The following is a 23,289-nucleotide window of genomic DNA, read 5'->3' on the forward strand; positions in this document are numbered from 1 at the left end:
AATATGTGAGGGATTTTTAAGCATCATTATATACTGTATTCCTGTTGATGCTTCTCCACTTATTGCTGTGGTAATACATTTGGCACAAGGGACATATATAATGCTAACATTTCTGTGATATACATACCCAATAAAAGCTTTTTCAATTTCATTATTTTGACAGGCAGATTCCATTAATACATCCACAACAATAATGTTCCTTTTCTTCAGGATCTAAGAGAAGAGGATTATTAAAAATTACAGACAATGCCCCTATACACTTAATCTCTCCAAATTCACTTTACAACTGCTGTCAGCATCAATAATGTCAGCCAGTGTAATCAGGTTTGTATAAAACATCAGAACTTGTATATTTTCCAAATGGGATTTGTTTCCCCATTTACCAGTGCAGCTGTTTTGGTTTGGGGCTTTTTTGTGGTTTGTTTTTATGCAGCTCCTTCATCTCATCCCCTTCTCCATCCTGTACCCTTGGGCCACCTTTCAGTTTCCAAATCCCTGGGGTAAATAAGGAGAGGAGCAGGGGAGGAGGCAGCTCCAGCAGCCCATGTCCCTCCCCAGCTGTCTCAGGCTGGTGAGTAGCCAGGAGCACAAGGACTTCCTCACAGGCCTTTGGGCAAATTGCTGCAGAGTTTCCTGAGAACTCCTTTGTTTGTGCCACTTTTTTACTTCTCAGCACAAAATAGAAGTTAAAATAATTCCTGTGGCCAAATTATAGTTTTTCCCCAGTTTAGTGTGGATTTTAAAGGATGTCTGTTGGCCTGTTATTGGGTTTGGTATTTCCAGTGCAGGACAAAGATTCTCATCACTGACAGGACAAGGATGCTCCAGGTCCAGCTGCTCTGGTAGAATTCTGAAACACAGCTTGGGAATCTCAGCTCCTACTAATTTCAATGGAGTAATTGAATCCTTTTGAAATCCACATTTTCATTAAGACATTCTTTAATACAGATTTCCAAAAAAATCACAGTATCTTCATGTGCATTGCTCTTAAATCAAACTATGCCTAGTGATTTAATCTTTATTTTCTTCTCTATTTTCTTTTATTTTTTAATCTAACCTTGACTGTAACCTTGTGTTTAATCTACCTATGTATGTAACATTTCTAAAATCAGTTTCTCTTATGCCTTTGAACAGAACAACTGCATGCAACCCCTTTCACACCAGACTTATCAGCTAATCTATCAAACAAAATACAATTTATTTTTTCCATTAAGTTCCTGGAGAGTCAAGCTAAGTGAGAGCCACTGGAGTTTGTTGCTGGACTCTGATATGTTTTCCCAACAATCTGGGAGTTGTCAGGCAATGATTGCCAAGATACAGGAGCATTTGTGTCTTAAATCTGAAGTGGTGGAAAGTGGGAAGTGTTTTACACACTGAATGTTGTCTGTACAGCAAGTTTCCAGCAGCATGGTGTTAATGGTGGTTGTTTATCAGCCCCCACTTTAGTGGAACAAAGGGCTTTTATTCTTTTATCTTCTGGTGTTGTCTAAATTTATTGCAAGTATCTCAGAGAAGGGCCCCAGTGTTGGGGCAGTGACAGGTGGATGCCACCTGTGTTTGGTGGGTTTCACAGCCAGGGTGAGCCCTGCTCCCAGCACAGCCAGGGCTCCTCTCACAGCCTCTGACTCCTCTTCCTTAACTCCCAGTTTGGGTCAGACACATGGGAGATGTGAGCAGGGATGGAGATCCGAGGGGGCTGCACACACTGACAGGACAGTGATTAAACTGATCTGCACTCAGTGATCACAGCCCCTGAGGGGTGAATTCTGCACGGGGGGAGATTGGCTGCCTTCTGTTCCTGCTGAGAGAGGCACCATCAGTCTGTCTGTCTGTCTGTCTGCTCCAGACACCGAGTGCCACCTGCTGAGCACCCACAGCCCAGGAGCTGCCAGAATCCCAACCTTAACGTGGATGCACCTCAACAGACACAAGTGCAGAGAGTCTCAGTTCTGACCTAAAATATCCAGAACACCTCTCAGAATAGGTAGAAAACAGACTCAGAAAATAGACTGAAATCTCTGTGCAAGTGTGTGGATGTTTGGTTAAGTTGTGGTTATTCCTTCAGCTGTCCTGCATGGTCGTGGAAGTGCTTTAATAAATAGAGGTTCAGGGAATCTAAAAGGCACTTGGTATTTTGCTAAAGGTTCCAGAGGTATGTTCTGGTCAAATATTGATTAAGATCAGAAGCTAAAAGTAGTGAAGCAGTTGAATGTGTTGATATTTAGCAAAATAAAACCTGTTTACATGTCTGATAATCATCTCAGTTAAGCAAAGCAAGAAAAAAAGAAAAGACACCTCAGAATTTTCTTATCAAGAGAAACTTGGTCTCATTTCTCTGAAAATGTGCTTTGTGGGGGATCAACAAGCCCTTAAGTGACAAATACTAGAAGAATACTGTCAGAAGTAGCTGGATTTAATAATGTATTTAATATTCTATCATACACCAGACAGAGCTATCATTTTGCATCCTTAGAAACTGCACTGATCTCTCAGCGAGACAGAGAACAATACAGAAATACCAGTGAGAGGGATTCTTGACAAACTGCTACCAAAGAGGGTATGCAAATGCACAGTGTGCTGCCTGCAGCTCCTTTTTTCCCAGCAAAATGGCATCTCTGTGCCAAAAGGAGCCAGGCATGACCTCTCTGATGGGTGGGACAGCACAAAGGGATTCCAGTCAAAAGGCAGAAATGCTGAAGTTCCACTAAAAGCAAAACAAATCCAAGAAAGGAATCCCACTCTGTCCACTGTGCTTTGAATTTCACTGCAGCAGGAGATTAGAGGCTAAAAATGTGCTTCAAATGACTACACAGAAAACTTTGCAACTGTTCTGCAAGAGGGATTTGCCTGTAAGCAAAAAGATACAGATTTGCCCACCTTGCTTAGAGCCAGTGGACATAGAATTAATATTGTGACTTTCCTTGCTTTAGAGAGCTCCAATTCAGATAGTTGGCAACAAAAAATTAAGAAAGTGAAATTAAGTAAAACCAGTTCAAGGTCAAAAGATTTTGCAAGTGATGAGCTGACACTGGAGTTATGTATATTGATCAGCATCTCATGAACAAAGGATTTAGGCTGGATCTATACTTTATTGCAAACCTTTCTTTCAAACTATTAGATTTTTTGTGTTTATAGACCAGATTTGTAATTTAAGGGAAGGATTTAGGAGCCTAAAGGATGTAAGCACTCAGCTGTTTATGAAGTTCAATGGCATTTGAGTGTCTGACTCCCTCAGGCTCTGGTCTGAATTTGTAACTTATTGACAATAGTTTTTCAGCTCAGGAAGCACAAAATGGTTGCCCTTTACAGTAACAGAATATTTGCTTCATAGCCATAACAATAATCTAGTCTGACTTCCAGGGACTGGTTTGTGGTCACCATCAGGATGACAAAATGTGTCTCAATGGAAAATTCAGCTCTGTGGGTATGGGAATGATGACTTTAATACAGATTTACAATCAGAAGTTTCCATCTAAAAGATAATATTACCTCCTCCAGCTTCTCACATTCAAAAAACGTTTTTATTCTTGTTTGCTCCCTGACCACATCTCTTCATCACACACCTTCAGCCCAGGCCAGAAATGCTTCCTCAGCATCTGTGACCTGGGCCTGATCCAAGGCTTTATTCCCAGCTCTCTCTCCCCAGGAGTTGGTTTGGTTCCAGAAATCACCCCAGTCCATCATCTCAGTGCTGCTGTCCAGCTGGGAGAGCCTAAATTGCACCTTAGGCCATAAACCCAAGAGTTGGGTGTGATGTGGATGGATCTGCAGGGCTGAGTGAAGATTCAGTTTGATTTGTGGGCTTTAAAGGCAGATGTTGCAGGAATAAATTCTAGTAAATATCAGCATGTGCACAAATGCTGTGTCCCTTTGCAAGGGAGCTCACTTGTCTGGAGAGCAGACAGGGCTGAGACACATCCTGCTGCCCTCCCAGTTGGGCTGGCCATGGGGAGGGAAATCATGCCTGGTTTATGATTCTTCATGTTAGATAAAGGATATTAAAGTTCATAGCTGTCACTGCATAACATCCCCTGACTGCTGAAATATCTGCTATAAAGTGCAAAGAGACAGCAGGGAAATGGGAAGGCTTTGCAAGGGGCCAAACAAGGATGGATGTAGCTCTGATGAGAGCATTTAATAACATCTCTGAGCTGCTCTGCAACACAATGCCCACAAACACTGATTACTGCTTGTCTGAGGGTGTGAGCAGGGAAAAAGTTAATTTACATCTTAAAATAGTTTCCTCTTAAAAGACAAACCATGGTAACAAAATTTCAGGATTGTAATGATTGATGTCACCACACTGCCTGACTCTGCTGCCTCGTCATTAAATGGAAGGTGTTCAGTTGTATGGCCCTTGAATATGATAATGGTTTATGCATTAACTCCTTCACCTTGCAATTTCTTGACCTATTTTTCATTTTTAGAGGCAAATAATGATGGAATGTATACAGTAGCACAAACTGAAAACAGTCCCTGAGTTGTCCTGGGGGAAGGAGAGACACTGTTGTTCCTGGTTTTGCAAAAGCTTTTCTTGAGCATTAAAAAAAAATCCCAATAATGACGTTCCTGTTCCACGTTAAATCCACCTACAGTGAAAGATCTTGGGGCTCTGAATCAGTAGATGTGTGTGTTTGGGTTTTTCACCTGTTTCTGTGAATGTCTCGCTCTGATGGTTGCCAAGTATCCTGCACCAACTACTTGAATGCCAGAAGTTGCCATCCAAGTCCAACAAGGTGCTGAAGTAAACCTCGATTTTTCATCTCCCACACTCCCCAGTCAAGTCAAGCACAGGATTGTTTCACTCTCATCATGGTCTTGTTAGCAAATATCCAGCAACCTCATAGCAGGGTGTCACTTTTCCTCCTCATTTCTCATATAACTGGCTTCTCTACATGAAAGCACAGACTATAAATAATATTGGCTCTTTAGCTTAAAAAATGCATATCCTGATGAATATCCTGATGAATATTTATTCAGCACATTAAAAATACCATCCATGCCTGGCTTTCATTTGGCTCATAAACCTGAATATTACGAAAAAACTAAAGACAATATTTATTCAGCACATCAGCTCAGCATCAGCTGAGGAAACTTCATATTTCTGTTTAGGATACATGCACACTTCCTATTACTTCCCTGTCAAAACACTTCAGAATCTCTGGAAGTATTTCTTTGAGACAGGAAGGACAGTTCCCTTTCACAGCTGCAGAGATGTAACAGACAGATTTATGACATTTAATTTCCACTAATTCCAGTGCAGGTAGATGCTGAATAGTTTATTAAAATCTGTCTGTGTGTCACTTGCTCAGGGTCACAGAGGAGTCTCACCAAGTGTGATTTTCAGAGCTGTGGATCAGCAGTGAACCTGCTGGAACACAAACCTTCCTGATTTTCCCCTCATGCTGAGGGCACTTTATTCTAAATACCATGACCAGGTGTATACAGCAGCCTTAGCTTTGGTTTTCAGTTCAGTCTGAGCCAAACCTTCCCCATTATCCATCATACCACACTGGTATTTGCTCTCTCTCTGCTTTGGAGCCACCTGGATCTTCAAGCAAGGAAACTGAAATCATTCCTTAATTACTGGCCTTGGCAGTGCTTCCCAGCTCCTGTGATGGATGCAGGCTCCAGTTACCTTTTCCTGTTCTCTTGGAAAGAGATGCAAAAACAAACTGCCTCCTGCAGCTGAGATCCTGATTTTCCTGGGAGGAGCCAGTGCTGTGTCTGGAGAGGGATTTGCAATTTTACTCTTCCCTGCACCAGGCAGTGATGTCTGTGTTTGCAGTTACACCCTGCCCATGACAGGGTTCTGCTAACAGTTAATATCAAACCTCTTCAGCTTTGGTCTTGAGCTCTTTTTCCTTCTTTATGCCAGTTTGGATTTGAAGAGATACTCCTTTCTGCTGTGATTTCCAAGCATCTCTGAGTAAGGAGTTGCCCAGATTCTACAGTCCAGACTTTCTCATCCTCCAAGACAATTGGGAAAGTTAAGCTTGTTTTTTTCCCAATTTCATGTGTCTCTTTCTGAATACAAACTTTTCAAAACATCTTCTCTTCAACAAGATGTGGTTCCTGCTGTGTCCTGCTGCCATCAGTGATGGAATGTCCTGGTCACAGTCAGGGATGCTCTGACCAAGAAATGTGTGGGACCCCATCCTCTCCCTTTGCTTTATTCCATCACTCTGGCTTTGCCAGAATCATCCTTGATTTTCCCTAAAATCACAAAAAGGAGAATCAGCCATTGGAGTGGGAAATTCTTTCCACTGTAGATGGGAATAGGACTTCACTTGTCACCACTGCTTTCAAATGAATTTTTAAATGAAAAAAAAGCCTTTTACACTGTCAGTACTGAAACATGGGGATGACAGGTTCTGTTGGTTTTCCAGCAGTTACAGCCTGTGTCAGCAGCTTCGCAGGATCCAGGATACACTCCAGTTTCTACTCTAAAAGCCATTTCTTTATGTTGCCTTTCTGCTAGGAGCAACTGTGAGTGCCAGTGCCTTGTAATATGTTTGCTATTATTTTTCCCTATGAAATTCTGTACCATGTTCTTTACAAGATTTCTTGGTGCAGCTTCCACAATCACCTTGTATTCTTTTCCTTATCTCTCCCAAATGCAATTCAATTAAGTAGTTTGATGGTGTTTGTATTAATCTAAGCAGCATTCTTGGCAAGGTGACAAGCTGTACTGGATTGAGATTTTTTTGGGTTTATGATAGTCCTGGCTACAGCTGATGGTTTTTAAACAAAATGTCTGAAAACAAAAACATGGATGCTTTTAAACATGAGATTGCTATCTCTGGCTATGTAGAAGCTATTCTGGGCAAGAAGCAAATATTACAGGATAAAAAAACCAAACCACCCTTTCACAGATTATCCTGCAAAATATGTCCAAAAAAATTCAAAAGCACAAACAGCAGTTCTGTCTGTTACTGCTTTTCTTGCAGAAGCATCTTGAAGCCCTAATTAAGCACTAAAATCTCTTTTTTTGGGCTCTGTCAAGGACTAAAAGATGCCACCTGCCCACACAATCCATGGATAAGATTCACTGATGTTTGATGGAGATCAGGAAGGATGATGAACTGGTGATCTACAGTTCTGAAAGAAATAGGCAATTTTAGTATTTTCTCTTCTCTTTTATATTAATATGCTCATCCCCCTCTAATCTTAGACATGGTACCTTCATCACTTCCTTGTAATTAAGTCAGAACTTGGATCTGTGGTGCTTGCCTTGCCAGCTGTTTACAAATCCCCCTGCATGGCTGAGCTGCTGCATCACTGAGCTGATTTGCAATAACTCCTCCAACTCAGCTCTTGCCCTTTCACCAGGGGAGGTTTCAACTGTGACATTCTGGGGCACCTTGCAAATGCCTAGAGAGCAGAAAAAGTGAATGCAGAGTGTGTGGAGATCACTTTCAGCATCTGCATATTCAGGGTTTGACCCCAGGTCCAAGGAAGGGTTTCTTGTTTAATTGCATTTCTCTGTGGTTTCACTTCTGGACAATAACCTCAGTGTGACAGACAGCAGATTTCAAGTTAGGAAATTTCACACTAACCCAAGTACATTTGTATCATCAGGAGCTGCAGTTTGTCTCCCTGAGCCACAAATTAGGCATTTTGAAGCACTGAATGGAAAGAGGGAACTGATCTCAGATTTTTGTTTCCTTTTTGAAGTATCCATTACCAGTGTGCAGAGCATCCATTCTCTTTATGGGATTGAAAGGTGTGAATAGTGAAAATATTTATCAGAATATGTAAAATGCTCATATAGAAAGTTACATATTGAAGGCCAGGTGCAAACCTTCATTTCTTCTCTGTGCTTGAAAGTGTTCATTTGTTTGTTTAAATGGGTTCTGCCATATCATCTATACTTTTAGAAATTCTTTGAATAAAACCCTTTGGAAAAGCAGCCAGGATGGAATGGGAATGAGGTAGACAGAGGACAGTGCAGATATATTTCTTGTCAGTCATTGCTGCTTTTTCTTCTTCATAAAAAACAGTGGGAAAATAGAAAGTTTTCTATATAGAGGACATAGCTTAAGGGAAAAAATCAGAATATCTGCTTAAGATTTTCATATTGGACTCCTCACATCCCTTTTCCTCAGTGCTGCTGTGTAGGCATTAAGTGACCCTTTCCTTGTGTGGTGCCGATGAGGAAAGGGCTTTTTCTTGAGAAAAAAAACCTCCTCTGACCATATCAAAATATACATTTTGTAAGCAGATTTGTTTTCAAGTAGGGAATTAATAATCCTTCCTTGGTGTAACTGCTTGGGACTGAGAGGTCGATAACTGGCCTGCTTATGCCATCTCCTGGGTAATTACAGAACTGTCTCTGCACAGACAAAGCCTCCAGTGAGCAGCAGTAATAATTATCAGTGCCTTGAAATAATTTGCTAATTGAATCCCTGAAGCAATTTTTTTTCTTATTTTGTAGAATTTAGAACAATTCAAAAATTAGAGGATTATTAATAACATATCATGTTCAACTGTTATAAATAATCAGTAGATTGTACCAAAAAGATCTTTGTAACTGCAGTCCCCACAATACTGATACATTTAGTGAAGTTCTGTTCTATAAAAAAAGTAATTTTTTGCACTGATATTTTGCTAATAGGAGATCCATTTGCTCAAAAGACTTGGGTTTAATCTTTTGGGTATGATCAGAAAGAAGGAACAGATGTTAACTATGTCACAAAATATTTTACTGGACATTACTGTGCTGTGGGACTCCCCATTTCTGATGCAAGCAGCAGAAAAACCTACAGAGAGGAGATGATGTTGTAGGAGCTTCTGGAAATTTTAGCTTTGCTGTTCTAATCATTCATTCCATCACTCCTGCCAAGTCTCACACGGGGTAATTGCACCTGTCCAGGGGACTGGGGAAAGGCTGAAGGGCCTCCACTGTCTTCTGGCACCTCCTTTTGCTTCATTTTCCATAGAACAGAATGGTTTTCTTGCAAACCAGGTTTGCCTGCAGCATCCTCAGTGGGAGAGGTGGCACAGGCAGAGCAGAGGAAATGGTGGGATTTGTCCTTCAGAGTAAAAAACACTTTGTGAATTTGAGTTCAGTTCACACCTCATGGAATAACTGGGAAGACATGATTTCTACAAGTGTTAGAGAAAACAAAGTGGGCATCTGAAATACCAGATATTCACTTTTTTTTTCAGTGCCTTCTGATTTTTGAGTAATGTCCAGTCCCTAAGAATTGTGCATTCAGGATAGAATTTAATAATTACAGCAGGCATTGAGAGCTCTGTTATTCCAGGCACCAAGGAGGGGTCCTGGGCAGGCCCAGGTCAGCAGGTCACGTTTCTCTAACAGGAGCAGATGTTTCCATTGTGAAGGCTTCTCTCCACTTTTGAAAAGTATGGAATAATGGGAGTGCAAAGAGCACAAGCAGCACAAGGAAGGGACGTTCAGCACCTGCTCGACTGAGCTTTGCATGTGCCTTCCCTCAATTTTCCCCCAGCACCAGTTTTCTGTCCAAGTGCTATTACAGGCTGAAAAGGAAAGCCATTGGAATGGCATCATTCTCTCATTGTTCTCAGCTCTCAGCATCAGCTCATGCTAAAAAAGGAAAAGCCTGTTTCCAGTTCCTTTGAAGGTGATCATGGCCTTTGGACTCAGCTGGGAAACTTTGCCACTGCCACATGTGCTACAAGGTCTGTTCCCTGCTCACTCTCAGAAAACCTTGAGGGAAGGCTCCACCTTGGGCTGTGGGGTTTTTTTAAACACTAATCCAACACTCTGCTACTAAGTGTTTAATTATTAGGATTGTGAAATACAACAACACCTAAGGCATTAATAGAAGGAATTAATTACAATCCTCTCAGCATGTAGTTTCCCCTTCACTTATAAAATCTCTTGTCATTTATCTGTCCTTTAAGTGACTTCTTGTAAAACCTTAATCAGGACAAATGGATCTTTCAGAGGGAAGAAAATGACCCCAAACTGGCACAGGAAGGTTTGATTAAAACTCATAGTCCTTCTGTGGCAGCCCAGAGATCCCAGGGGATCCCATTGCTCAGCAGAGTGGAGGAAACAGCAGACAGGGAAGAGCTTTCTGCCTGAGACAAAAAGACTTTATCACTGACATGCTGACATCCCCTTTCTGTAGGACCAGCCTGTGATCAGTGTCTCTTGTTTCCTTTAAAACTCAGCGTCAGAACTTTGGTTCCAGCCTGATTAATTTCCCCTTTACTGATTGTGTGTCATTTGCTTTTAAGTAAGATCTTTATAAACGAGGCAAAACAAAGACAGAGATGAAGATTGTGCCGAGATAAACATTTGTGCTGCTGGGACTCCCACTGGCTTGGGCACAGCAGGGGCCAGAAGTAATGGGGGTTCACAGGAGCCCTGATTAGACCTCTCACTGTGAACAGGTAATTGAAACACTCCAGCAGTGGGAAAACAGCAAGCCATGGAGGTACTTAGTTTAAAGTAGACCCTGAACCAGCCAGAGGCTTCACACACTCCCTGTGCCAGTGGGAATGAGCCAAACCTGGGCTGGGGCCATGGGTAACACACAGGGAGCACTCAGGGCTGCTCCTGGCTCATCCTCTGCTCGAGTTCTCTGCCTGCCTTGGGGATAGAAAGCACCAGCAGAGGGACCTCGGGAAGAAAAGTGGCATCTGCCTGTGCTAAAAGTGAAATCCACAACCCAGGTTTGCTGTGGGGCATTGCAGGGATGGTGTTGGTCCAGCAGGGACAGAGCATCCTCCAGGAGAACCTCTGAGAGTTCCCTCAGAGATGGGACACTGATGGTTCTCCCTCAGCCATAGAGACAGGGCAGCAGCAGCTGTGAGAGCCAAACCAGGGCACCTTGGGGTGGCACAGCAATATTCACTGTGAGGTGGGGCACAGGTGACCCTGCTGCTTCCAACTCTTCCCTCTTTGGCTCCTGGATTGCCTCCCATGGTTGAGAGCCACTCACTGAGCAGCTGCCTGCAGTAGTGCCTTCAAAGGGTGATTGCTGCAAATGTGTGATGTAGGGGACAAGAGTGCTGGTTTATGCCTCATTTTCACTTCTTAGTAATCATTGCTCCTCATGAAAGCCTCTAAATAAAACTTTTTGATGGTAGTAGTTTGTTAGTGAAGCTGTTCCTCATCAGCCTAGGCCTCCCTTCTGCCAAACTCCTCTAAAATCTTACTGGTGTCTCTAGCAGGAGTTTCTAGTTTTTAAAACAATGAGAGATTAATAATCTAATTTAGATTTCCTTCACTCCCCTTTGAGGAAAAATGTCAACTCCAACCTAATGCACAGATGGAGAAAGAAGTAATTGTCACATGGAGCTGCCACACAGACTCAGTGCTGGAGTTTTGCTGTGCTCCAGATCCCCCCAGTTGATGAATGACAGATTTCCTGTCCCTGTGTTGGCAACAGGATTTCATAACAGCTTTCAGCAGTTTGAGTGGTTATTTGGGTGTTTGCACCATGTTTTGTCATTCCTACATAAAAGCAGTCAGTGATCATTAACAGGAGTTCAAGTGTCACATCACCAAATTACTGACTGCAAATGCTGAGGGAGAAAAAAGAGGAATATTTTTGGCCAGGTAGTTGGTGGGAATTATGAATATAATGATACTTCAGTTATTACAGTGTCAGAAGGGGATTTTGAACATCTAGATCCATTCTACAGGTGTTTTTTTAATTACAGGAGCTGACTTAGAATTGCTGGGCCTCGTTCCCTTATCTGTAAAATGAAAGTTTTCAGTATTTGCTGCTTCATCTCTGTTTGTTCCCAGAGATTTTGTTCTGGTTTGATGTGACCACAGCAGAGGAATGGGCTAAAAGCAGCTGCAAAGGTCAGCATTGTTGGTGAAAGGCAAGATACTCGTGCAGCACCTTTGATAAGTGCCACTCCTTAGTTTGCCACAGCTCTCTGTGGGACTGTGCTCAACTGAGCAGCTCCTTCAGCCTAAATTTCTGCTCTTTAAGGTATAAACATTGCATCTTTGTCTCACGATGGTGCTGGGAAGCTGTGTCAGCTTAGTGTGTGCAACTCTTCAAATCCCTGAAGAAGCTGAAACTCTGGATGTTACCACCTGTGTGGGCACAGGCTGTGCAATGTGAGAACCTCCAGGGAACATTCTCATTTCCCAAGAAATAGGGGTTCATTAAAACAGGGTTTTGTCCCATGCAGAGAGAACTTTACCAACATTAGCAACCACAGATCTGATCACATCTCAGGTTTGGCACAGTGTGCTCCAAACCCAACAGGAGTTTACACAATGAACACACACAACACTTCCATGATTGTTTTCAGCTTTGTCTAACTTTCAGAAGAAACAGCAAAGCACAGCATAACTTTAATCTTACCAATATGGTTATTATCATCTGCAATAAAAATGTCACCTCAGGTATTAGCAGCACTGCTAAATCACTGGTCTGACTTGAAATCTTCCATCTGGAGTTGTAAGTTAAGGACAGTTTATCACAGGAATGATTTATTGTGTAAACAGATCTTGCTGCTGGCATTTAGAAGAACGTGGCTGCCTGCCACTCAGCCAAATTCTTTTATCACACTTGACTGAAGTTCCCAGCCTTGAATTATTAGGTAATAATATCCGAGCGAAAGCATAATTTATAGTTTGAGTAAACTTTGAAACATAAAAACAGTGTCTTAGCTCCCAGACTTAGTGCTTGCCTTAGGCAAAGCATTTTTCTTTCAGCACAAAATTGTAATAGAACAGGAGTAAGATTTGTAACTAATTCCAACACTTCCTGCATGTATAATTTACCTAATGGCAGAACACAATCTCCTGAGCTCTTCTTCCCTCATTTCTGAATTGTAAGACCAGCAGCCTTCGTGAGCAGAGGTCAATCACACACAGTCAGACATGTCCAAACCTCAGAATTTAAAAGTAACACATCTGTGGTTTTCTGATAGGGAAATCTGATACCATCCCTTTTTTATCATTTCATCTGTTTTATCAGCAGGGCTTGAGGAAACCCACAAGTTTCCCCCTCAGAGGCACTTGTGGCTAATTTAGAGCAGGAAGTTCTTTCATTGAAAGGAAGAACCTTGTCTGACATCAATTCCTTAGCATTTAGGGTATTATTTACAGCAGTGCCATGATACCAACAGCCAGCAGATGCCAGCACACACACGAGCACCAAAAGTGCCTCTTTCATGCTAAAGGAGGGATGGTGCGTGTGAGAAACAAAGCTCAGTCCTCCAAATTTTAGGAGTTAAATAAGGGCTAATAAGGAACAGATCAGTAATGTAAAATTAACAGTTCTGGGTGCAACAGCCAGAGCATCCCCATTTCTTTAGCAAGCACTCCTTGATGCTGTTGAATTGCATTACTTCCCCAAATGACTGCACTTCTTCTGAGCCTGTTTACCACAGCTCTGCCTCCTCCAGCTGCCACAGCATTGCCCAAGTCCACAGTCTCAGGCAGTCCAGGGTGCTCTTCTGATGCCACTTCAGACTTGGTTTTCTGCTTTTATGGCATTTTGTTCTCTGCCTGGCCTATAAAAGTTAAAACCTGAGGCATCAGTACATTTTGCAAGAGCAGTCATGTCTTGTGACCCATCTTTTGCAAGCCCCCTGCCTTGCTTCATGCAGTTTTAGTTAACTGTTCACAAAAGCAATTACAATTTGCACTGTATCTACAAAAGCAGTTACTTTTTTTTACAGTTATAATAATTTGCAAAAGCAAATTTATAATAGTGAAAGCCAGCTGTTCCATAGCTGTTCTTTGCAGCACCATAGTCACAGCCTTAACTGAGTGATGGAGATCACTTCTGACAGACCTCTTCTAGAGCAGAAAACATTGGGCCCAGTGTTCAAAAAATCACTGGGCCTCACTGCCAACGGAGATGGAGCAGGGGGAGTTTCTGGGCTCTAACCCTCCTTCCTCAGTGTATCTGCAAGGTTCACAGGTGTCCCCATAATCTTCCAGGGTGCTTTGGTAAGACTTTCTAAAGAAGGGAAGAAACAATGAAAGTCCGCACAAAAGCTCCTGCTGCCCTTTGGCTGAAAACTCCAGACAGAAGCAGTTTAATTAGCAGATATGCCCTTTTAGCAGTTTATTAGCAGTTAATTGGCAGTTTTAGCAGTCATGCCTGTTACCTGGAACACAAGTGACTTGAGCTCACCCAACTCAGCTGATGCTGATTCTCACAATCTGACAGGCCACGTGACACACTGTACACTCAACTTCTCTTACCCAGAATCCAGACCAGTTTGCAGAGTCCATTCCGGACTCTGGTCAGAATCCAGTCCGGGTTTTTGCCTTTGCCGAGTCCATTCCGGACTCTGGCTGGAATCCAGTCCGGGTCTTTGCTTTTGCCGAGTCCATTCCGGACTCTGGTCAGAATCCAGTCTGGGTTTTTGCCTTTGCCGAGTCCATTCCGGACTCTGGCTGGAATCCAGTCCGGGTCTTTGCTTTTGCTGAGTCCATTCCGGACTCTGGCTGGAATCCAGTCCGGGTCTTTGCTTTTGCTGAGTCCATTCCAGACTCTGGCCGAAATCCAGTCCGGGTTTTTGCTTTTGCCGAGTCCATTCCGGACTCTGTCTGGAATCCGGTCCGGGTTTTTCCTTTTGCCGAGTCCATTCCGGACTCCGGCCGGAATCCAGTCTGGGTTTTCCCGCACCCTGGATCCCGGATGGAATTGCCCAAAGATGAAGGAAAATTCCGGATTTTCTGGCTTCCCTTGGCCAGCAGGATCCGGGATGTGCTGAGCCACCCCCTCCACCCGACAGACAGCACAATTCTGGAATTCTCTCCAAGGAAATTCAGTGGTGCCATCTTGAGAAAAAAGTACAACTCAGCAACAAACAGGGCAGGATCTGACTTTTATTGTAGCAAATATACGGACCTTTGAATGACAAGATCACTTTCTCAAGGAATTACTAGCAAAAATATGCACAAAAAGTTCAAATAAATCAGAATACATGAATATCAACATCAAAAGCTGGTCTGCAAATCCTCAGTCAATCAAGTTCAGTCCTTCCAGCATGATCTGTTTATTTTTCAGATGAAAACCCACTAATGCAATGGGAGCAACAAAGGCTCAATACCTTTAAAATAAGGCAAAAAATAGTGCATTCTAGGCAATTTCATACTGTAGAAATTAATTGTATCAGCTCCAAAAAAGCACATACTGGCTGAAAAAAACTGTCAAAATTCTCTCAGAATTCTAACAAGATCCTTTAAATAGCAAATACAAGGTCAAAGTTCCCTGAAACAACGAATGAAACACAGGTGGGACAGGAACAGTGACAGGATGAGGGCAGATCTCAGAGTCTGGAGTCAAACAGGACAGGTCAGCCCAATGGAATCAGCACATCCCTCCCTGCAGCATTATCCTGCTGCATCCAACTGAAAACAAGGTGGGAAAATTACTGCCCTCAGCATGAGATGCAAGCAATGGAGAAAAAAAGGGACATGGCAAGAGACAAACAATATTGCTTTAAATATTAAATATTTAAATTTTAAAGGAAAACAGTTTATTCATATTAGCGTGAAATTCTGTTTCTTCACATCTTCTAACAGGGTCATTTCACTGGAAATAACTGAGTTGTTCAAAGTTTATACTCATGCAACTTGAAGCAGAGTCTGGCTGTTTATTTGAAATACAACCTGAGCATATTTGTTCTGTAGGTAATACTGCAGAACACTAAACCTTTACATTCTCAAGCAAAAAAATAAATCACTCTGTTTAAATCTCTCACATCACAGTAATCTGTTCTTCCAGAAGCATCACCAGTGCTAGGCTTAGATCCACATGATCATATTGCTAAACCTTGTAAAAAAAGGCCAATAGCCACACAAACACGGTGCTGGGGAAGTATCTTAAGTAATTCATTTTAAAGTGAATCTGTTTGATGGAATAAATTTTTCTGCTCTGTTCAGAAGTGCTTCTAAAGACAATATCCAGCAATACAAAATGAAAGAAATAGAAACCACAGTCCTCTTCATAAAAGGAGCTCTTTCCATCTGTAGGCCCAGAACACAGTGAAGTTAAAATAGGAACAGGATAAAACCCAGCCCTTGGAGGTCTGCTCAGCCAAGAGCTGTTTGTTGAGGCAAACACAGAATTTCTGTGTATGAACAAAGACAAGCATGTCAGAAAAATCAAATCAATGACAGAAATTACAATAATCACAGATGTGATTATTAGGAGACAAACCTACTCAGCCAGATCCCAGGTGGAGCCCAGTGATGAACAAGTTTTCAGACTTTAAAGTGCCATCACCACCTCCACGTGCTTCCCTTTATAGTCTCCAATGACAGACTGGTGTCCATAGGATGACAAACACTGCATTCAAACTCTCCTACCTCTGTGACAAAAGACGTTTCCCAGTGCCAATCACCTTTGCTCTGGTCACAGCTGGTTGAAATGTGTTTATTTATTCTTAGAGAAGGGATCATGCAAAATGTGTCAGTATCTACATGCCCTCCTTACAACCTGGGAAAGCTTCAGTTTAGAAATTTTAGCATCTAGCAATATTCAATGCTATAACAACATGCTAAGTTACTTACTGCATCTAACAGAATTTTTTTAAAAAAAACTGTTGTTCTGATTATTGCCTGGATCCTGCTCACGTCAGGTTTGGAGCTTGCAACAGTGAACTAGAACAGTGCATTAAAATCCTGATTATTGGCAAAGCAGCTCTCCTATTTTTAAATACTGCTCATGGGAATCAGGAACACTTGGCTAAGGCAGGCTTGCAGAATTTGGCCAGAGCTTGAAATACTAACACTGGGGGCAGGAACCTTTCATCTAAAAAGGCTGAAATACATGAGGCTGGACCAAAACAGAAGGGTGAAACAGCAACACTGGGATGTGCTGGTCCTCTGCAGCTGCTGGTGTTCAGTCTCATCCTGAGTGCCACCACACCTCTGACACAGCCACCTCCTCTTTGAGCATCTCAGATTCAGTCTCACTTGAATTGCATAGAGCTGAATGTACATGCAACTACAATTCATAGTAAGTGTAACTTTACAAATACTGATTCTGGACATGTCATAGTGTCTATTACATTCATTTCCTTTACCAATTCAAAATTTCACATTTGGTCTCCAGTAGACTAGGAAAAAAACACTAAAAATATTCCTTAGACTATTCCTGAGCAATGTTTTTATGTACTGTAAAATACTCTACTTTATTACTACATTTCTTAATACTCTCACTTTTCAAACTACATATAAATTCATGCTTTGAAAGTTTACAAAGCTGAAGATCTGGTAGGCACAATGAAAGATAGAAACAGCTAAGCATCTTAAAACCAAGATGAGCTCACCAAGAGAAGTGCAATTTAGCTATATACATAATGTACTCTTTAGTATTTGCTACTTTTTCATTTTCTATCACAATGTGAAGGATCCTCTTGCAACATCTGGACCTCAGCTCACTTCTCATGAAGATTGGGACTGGTGGCTGAGGAGGGAAATACTCTGATGAGGATTTTAAAGTGAAAGTAAAAAACATTCTTTAGAATTTCATCTTAACAAGATCCTGTCCCCAGCTGCTGTGATTGATTTGAAATTGTAATAGATCAAGTGGCACTTGAATCTTCTCAGAAGTGTCCTTTGTATTCTCCTGTATCTCACAGACACAAGAGAAGACAGAGGACCCAAGCACAGGACCCAGTCTTGATTGTACAATTTCCTACTGCAGGACATTTCCCCACCTCAGCTCCCTCAGCCTTAAGAAGCCAAGCTAGACTGGACCACAGGATAAATAAGAGTCATCTCAGATGACTAAAAATAGGTATCTTCTGTATCAAAATATATCTTTACTTGAACTTACAACCCCCTTTAAATTCTTCCCTTAAGAGTCTGTCTCTTATGTTTTGAGGGGCCACCAGTTCTGAAAACTAGGCCATACAGTCTCTGCTAAAAGCCTTAGTTGGCATGACTCAAATATATCCATGTGCAATTTGAAATCTGGGCATTTCCCCTAAATAACAAAAAGCATCAAGGCCCACAAAATGAACTTCCAGGAAAGCTGTCTGTAAACACAGTGAAGATTCCAGGGTATAAAAATACACATTCCATTCTCTCAATCTGTCATTATTGAAGCTGTCAGGTCCCTAGTATTTTGTCTTAAAAAGAATTCTTTCTGCATTAAAATATTTCAAAACATTATCTCCCTTTTTCTTCTTCTTCTTCTCAAAAAAATAAAACCTATTTCATCCAAAAAATCCAATTCATCATCTTCTGTGAAGAATTAGAGTTGACTTTGCATAGATAACAGGCTCCAATATTTTATAAAAACACCAAAATCAAACCTGTCTTACAAAAAGCACATCTGGGCAAGGAGAAAGAGCATGGACCCTATTCCCTCACACCCAGCAGGGTAACTACAAGGAACACTCAGCTGGTGCAGACAAGATGTTCTACACTTCTCTAAACTTCACACTGTGCTATTGTTATCCTCATTGAGCAATTATAAATATTTTTGAGGAAAAGACCAATGGAAGACATTTGCCTTCAGAGAAAACATTTCCTGCTGGCTTAAGATCAAATCTATAGAAATGAACAGTGCTGACTCAGAACCACGTGCCAGGAACATTTTTCTCAGGATCTTCCTATGAAGGAAAAACAGATTCTTCTGCACTGGCCAGATGCTTTCTAGCAGTCAGGAAGCATCAACATTCACTAGTTTTCCCTCACTGAAATTTGCGTGGTGCTTGCTTTGTGCCATTTGTTTTTATTTTCCTGTCCGCCGTTGGTTTTTTAGGAGGAACATAACTGCTGGCATTGCCGTTTTTCTTTGGATTTGTACCCATGTATGTTTTTAAGCCTTTGATGGGAGCAGCTGCACCGTGGAATGCTGGGGTTTGCTTAGGGGGTCTGATGTTCCCGACACTTTGGATTTTAGGGCTGCTCTCAGGGGGCTGCAGACTGAGAAGCTGCTGCTTTGCAGCTGGTTTCTTTCTCAGTTCACTCCTTCCATCCCCACTTTGCCTCTGAGGAGGTGCTGCACACCCCATTCCCTTCAGGTGCCCAGGATGGGAACGCGCCTGGCGAGTCTCCTCAGAGCGGGGCTCTGCCCTGTGACCCAAACAGCTCCTGGGCAGCCTGGCAACACCTTCCTGGGGCACTGCCTGCCTGGGGGGCACAGGGCTGAGCAGGGCTTTGCCTTTCCCGGGGCTCTTGAGGGCACGGCTGGGGCCGGGGGCAGTCTGGGGCCGGGCTTTGGTGGCCCTGCCCCTCTCGCTCTGCACCGTCTGCATCTGCAGCCACTCCAGCTGCAGCAGGCGCTCCAGGTACTTCTCCAGGGACCCCGTGGGCTTGGGCCTGAATTCGGCTTTCCCTTCCACGTGGGCAAAGGTGGCCAGCTGCTTCAGGTCCCACGAGTTGAAAGGGGGTGGCAGGAAATCGGGGTAGTAATATTCGGATTCTTTAAATCCCATTTCAGGGATGTGTTCCAAACAAACTGGGTCGATTTCTTCAGCTCTGAGGATGAGTTCTGGTGGTGTGCAGGGAGAGGGGGGAATGGGAATCCTTTCTGAGTCAGAGAGGTCACTGGCACTATCATCTTCAGCATCTTCTTTAATAATTTGCACCGATTCAAAATCAAGAAACATTTCACCTACAGATGCTTGCCATTTCGAAGAGCCTGGGCTGGCTTCTGCAAGGTATTCTTCATGATTCTTCCCCAACTGTTCTTTTGCACTGCAATAAAAATGCTGCACTGGGACATCCTTAGCCCTACAGAAGTTTTCCTGTGTGCTGCCCTTTGTGCCAGGAGGGATCCTGTGCAGGAAGGATTCGTTTTGCCTTCTTTCTGGGGGACTCCTGTGCAGGAAAGATTCATTTTTCATTCTTTCTGTGGGACTCCTGTGCAGGAAGGATTCATTTTGCCTTCTTTCTGTGGGACTCCTGTGCAGGAAGGATTCATTTTTCATTCTTTCTGTGGGACTCCTGTGCAGGAAGGATTCATTTTTCATTCTTTCTGGGGGACTCCTGTGCAGGAAGGATTCGTTTTGCCTTCTTTCTGGGGGACTCCTCTTTGGTCCTTGTGCACTGTGCAGTGAGCTTGGGATCCTAAAGGAAAAGGAAGTTCACGTCCTGTTAGAATGGTCAGTGCCTTTGAACAGCAGCTTACAAAGGTCTTGCCACCCCTTCAAGGATGGGGATCTCCACAACTGAAGTTAAAACTGGCACAGAAACTTGGTAATGAGACAAAATCAATAATTGCTGGCAGAGATAACACTGCCTACTACTGATTTGTTGTTATGGTTTTGCCTGAGAACTCACTAAAGCAGGATAGCAAGTTGCCATTTTGATAACTTAAATTTGTTTTTCTCATAAATGGTGAACTCTGAGCCAGTGAGGTCAAATGCAGCTCCAGTTTCATTACAAGCATTTTGTCAACCAGTTTGAAATGACTACAAATTAAACAGATAATCCTAACATAAAATTTACCTTTTTGACTGATTATGGCCATCCAGCTGGTTCCTTCCCTTCTTATAAACATTTGCTTGGTGACCATCTTGAGTGTCATGGGAAATCTGAAGGGATATGGAAGTTTGTGATGTTATTAAGAAGCTGACTTAGAGTAGGTACCATTTTTATGTTAGGAAAGGGGATTATTTACCTTTTCAATGGCACTTGATACATTTTTGCCTAATCTTCCAGGAGGAGATTTTGCGTAAGAAATTGGTTTATTTAGTCCTTTGGTGCTTGGATGGCTTTTTCCATTACTGTAACCACAAAGGATTAAACAGAATATCAGATACAAACAGCAGCAGATATGAGTGTCAGAAGTACAATAAAAACTTGAGAGTACAACTGAGTTTAAAAAAGAGCTGGTTGCAGTTATTCTTAAAGTTCATCAGGACTAGGCCACTATGGCCACTTTTTACACTACAACTGCACTGCTGTATTTTTAATATTATTAATGCAAAAGTGAATAATTCTATCAGATTATATAATAATAGAATGTAGCCCTTATATAGAATCCTCTGTCAGAGGATCCCAAAGCTTCTTTGGACATAATAAATATTACAGATATTTAACTACTGATTTTTATAGTAGCTGGTAGGTGCTCCAATTGCAATTTACCAAAATTAATTATAAAGTACAATATGAAGGTCACATATGAAGCCAAATCTTGCTTGTCTTTCCCATTTGCATATTCTTAACAAAATTTAAAGGATTATTTCTTTGAAGAAAAGGAGTGGAAGTGAACAGGGAGCATAAGGTCTCTCCTGGTATTAATACAAACAAAGTATTTCACAACGAAGGCATAAGAAAATTCCTTATTTTATATTATAATAGGGTTGTGAAAATATTATTAAGAGAAAAAGCTCATATGAAAGCAAAAGGAATGGCATTACTGATCTGGGCAGCTTAGAACTAAAACATGCTTCCTTAATTAAACCAGATACATTTCTGAGTAAGCACCCAGAATAAATAAATCAGCATATTCTGTGCGAGTAAGAACAGTGTTTGCTCTACAAACAAGAAGCGTTACTGATTTCCAGATGGAAATTATTTCAGAACAGGAATAATCAAACTGTGCCCTTCTATCTAATCTAGCATTACTGCAGTTCAGTTAATTTGCCAGGCTGTACATCTTGTTCTCAGTTTTTATGTCAGTATAGTCAGATTTTGTTTTTAAAAACACATGATTTCACAAATTCAAGAGCTTATAAAAGAATGAAACTAAGTCCTGTGCCTCCAGCATTGCTGCAGTCACCTCTGTGACCTTGTGACCTGCACGATCATCCTGCACAATCATTTCTGTCACTGGGACCAGGGGAGAGGAAGGCAGTGGGAACAGCCAGGCACTTAACTAAACCCAGTATGTTGACATTCCAGTAACTTTAAAAAGCGAAATTAATTTCCTTACTTTACCATTCCTTTGTGGTTTTCATTGGTGTGGCTGTGGCTTTCCTTCTGCTGTGTCTCTCTGTGCAGTAATAAGGGATATTCCTGAATGCCTGGTCCCATTATTCCTCTTTCCAAAGGGAATCTGCACCTTGACTGTTACATAATCTTCAAACGGCTCCAGTCTTTTGGCTTTGCAAGACACAGTATAACCAATGCAGACATCCCCACGTCCCGGAGACGCTGGCGGCAAACAAAATCCTCCCGATGTGATTCTATTTTTAAAACAGGAAGATAAACATAATCAGCTACCAAACTGTACAGGAAAACAGTCCCCTCCCCCAGCACTCGCTTAGTGGGAAGCAGCATCGTTCAGTTTACTATTCCCAATATAAGGAATACCTGCGGGTCCGGCCGTGCAGTGTCATGTGCTCATCCCCATCCCTGCTCAGCCTGCGCAGCTCCCGGCGCTGCCTGAGCCGGGCGTCACAGCGCTGGGGGTGGGAGATCCTGCTCCGGGGTATGGAGGGCAGAGAGCAACCCCGAGCTGCCTTGCGAGCTCAGCGTCCTTTTTGTGTCACAAAACGCGCTCTTCCAATATGCACATATGCAAATCTTGTATCCAGTACTTCATCTTTTTCTTTTTCCACAACAAATGTCTCATCAGCCCCTACTAAAAATACTCAGAGCAGGATCCATTGCTTTCTTTTACTTCAGAGGAACTGCATTCCCGCACCAGGGAACTGCATGGTTCCAGGGGTTCACAATGGTCTGTAAATGTGACAGGTGACAAACAGCTCTCCTGACGCACCTTTACTTCTAACGCAGTGCTGTTTATGTATTTACAGTCATATTAATATCCGTATCTATTGACACTTGATCCCGTCCTATCCCTCAAACGCCTCCCTGCATCCTGTCCCGGCCGCGCTCAGCGGAGCCGAGCCCCGGAGCGCCGCAGTCCCGCACCGGACAGGGCAGAGCAGCGGCCGCGAGAGGCCGGCGCCGGCCGGGCAGTGCCCGGGATGGTGGCAGCGCCCGTTCCTCGGCTATGGCAGGCGGTGCCCGCGGTGGATGGCAGCAGTGCCAGCAGGCGCAGGCTGTGCCCGCAGCGCCCGCCGAGCCGGGCCCGCTCCGCTCCCTCCCGCCGTTGCTATCACCGCGCTCCGCAAGGGCCGCTCCTTCACTCAGGGACCGCCCCGCATGCCCCGGCCCATCCTCACCCCGGCCCGGTACCTGCCCTTAGTGCGTGTCCCTCGCCAGCGGCGGCGCCTCCCGAGCGCAGAGCGCGGAGGACGGGCGGGGCGGGGGAAGCGGCCGGGCGCCTGCGCTGCGGCTGCGGAGCCGAGCGGCCGCGGTGTCCGGCGGGGGCCCGGCTCTGCTCCCGCGGTCGGGCTGCAGCGGGGGCCGCGCCGCCCATGGGCGCTGTGGCGGCCCCGAACGCGGATCCGTCCCCCGCCAGGCACGACACCGAGCCCGGCGCCGCGGCCGCG

The 23,289-nt window shown here is 43.2% G+C and overlaps 1 protein-coding gene across 3 annotated transcripts; it reads right to left on the reverse strand.

Moving 5' to 3' along the window:
* Positions 1-14,789: 14,789 nt before the first annotated feature.
* FAM217B (family with sequence similarity 217 member B) lies at positions 14,790-23,093 on the reverse strand. Of its 3 annotated transcripts, none has more exons than XM_018917378.3 (5): positions 23,033-23,093; positions 21,822-22,074; positions 20,565-20,670; positions 20,393-20,478; positions 14,790-20,011 (listed from the first exon to the last, which is right to left on the reverse strand). In XM_018917378.3, exons 2-5 carry the CDS (start codon positions 21,920-21,922, stop codon positions 18,631-18,633), a joined length of 1,674 nt encoding a protein of 557 aa, XP_018772923.1. In that variant the 5' UTR covers positions 21,923-22,074; positions 23,033-23,093; the 3' UTR covers positions 14,790-18,630. The 3 variants fall into 3 exon arrangements, with proteins under 3 accessions (XP_018772923.1, XP_030088935.1, XP_018772924.1); XM_030233075.2 differs by lacking the exon at positions 23,033-23,093 and adding an exon at positions 22,202-22,702 and having other exon boundaries at positions 21,827-22,074; XM_018917379.3 differs by lacking the exon at positions 23,033-23,093 and adding an exon at positions 22,202-22,702.
* Positions 23,094-23,289: the final 196 nt, after the last annotated feature.

The sequence above is a fragment of the Serinus canaria genome, chromosome 20, assembly GCF_022539315.1.
Source record: "Serinus canaria isolate serCan28SL12 chromosome 20, serCan2020, whole genome shotgun sequence".
Taxonomy (NCBI): domain Eukaryota; kingdom Metazoa; phylum Chordata; class Aves; order Passeriformes; family Fringillidae; genus Serinus; species Serinus canaria.

What these genes read in the sequence shown, in the direction of transcription:
- FAM217B (XM_018917378.3), bottom strand. Translation starts at nt 21,922, where the DNA reads ATGGGACCAGGCATTCAGGAATATCCCTTATTACTGCACAGAGAGACA. An exon ending in AACCACAAAGGAATGGTAAA is followed by an intron (nt 20,671 to 21,821) that starts GTAAGGAAATTA and finishes TTGTGGTTACAG; the next exon opens with TAATGGAAAAAGCCATCCAA. An exon ending in TATCAAGTGCCATTGAAAAG is followed by an intron (nt 20,479 to 20,564) that starts GTAAATAATCCC and finishes ATATCCCTTCAG; the next exon opens with ATTTCCCATGACACTCAAGA.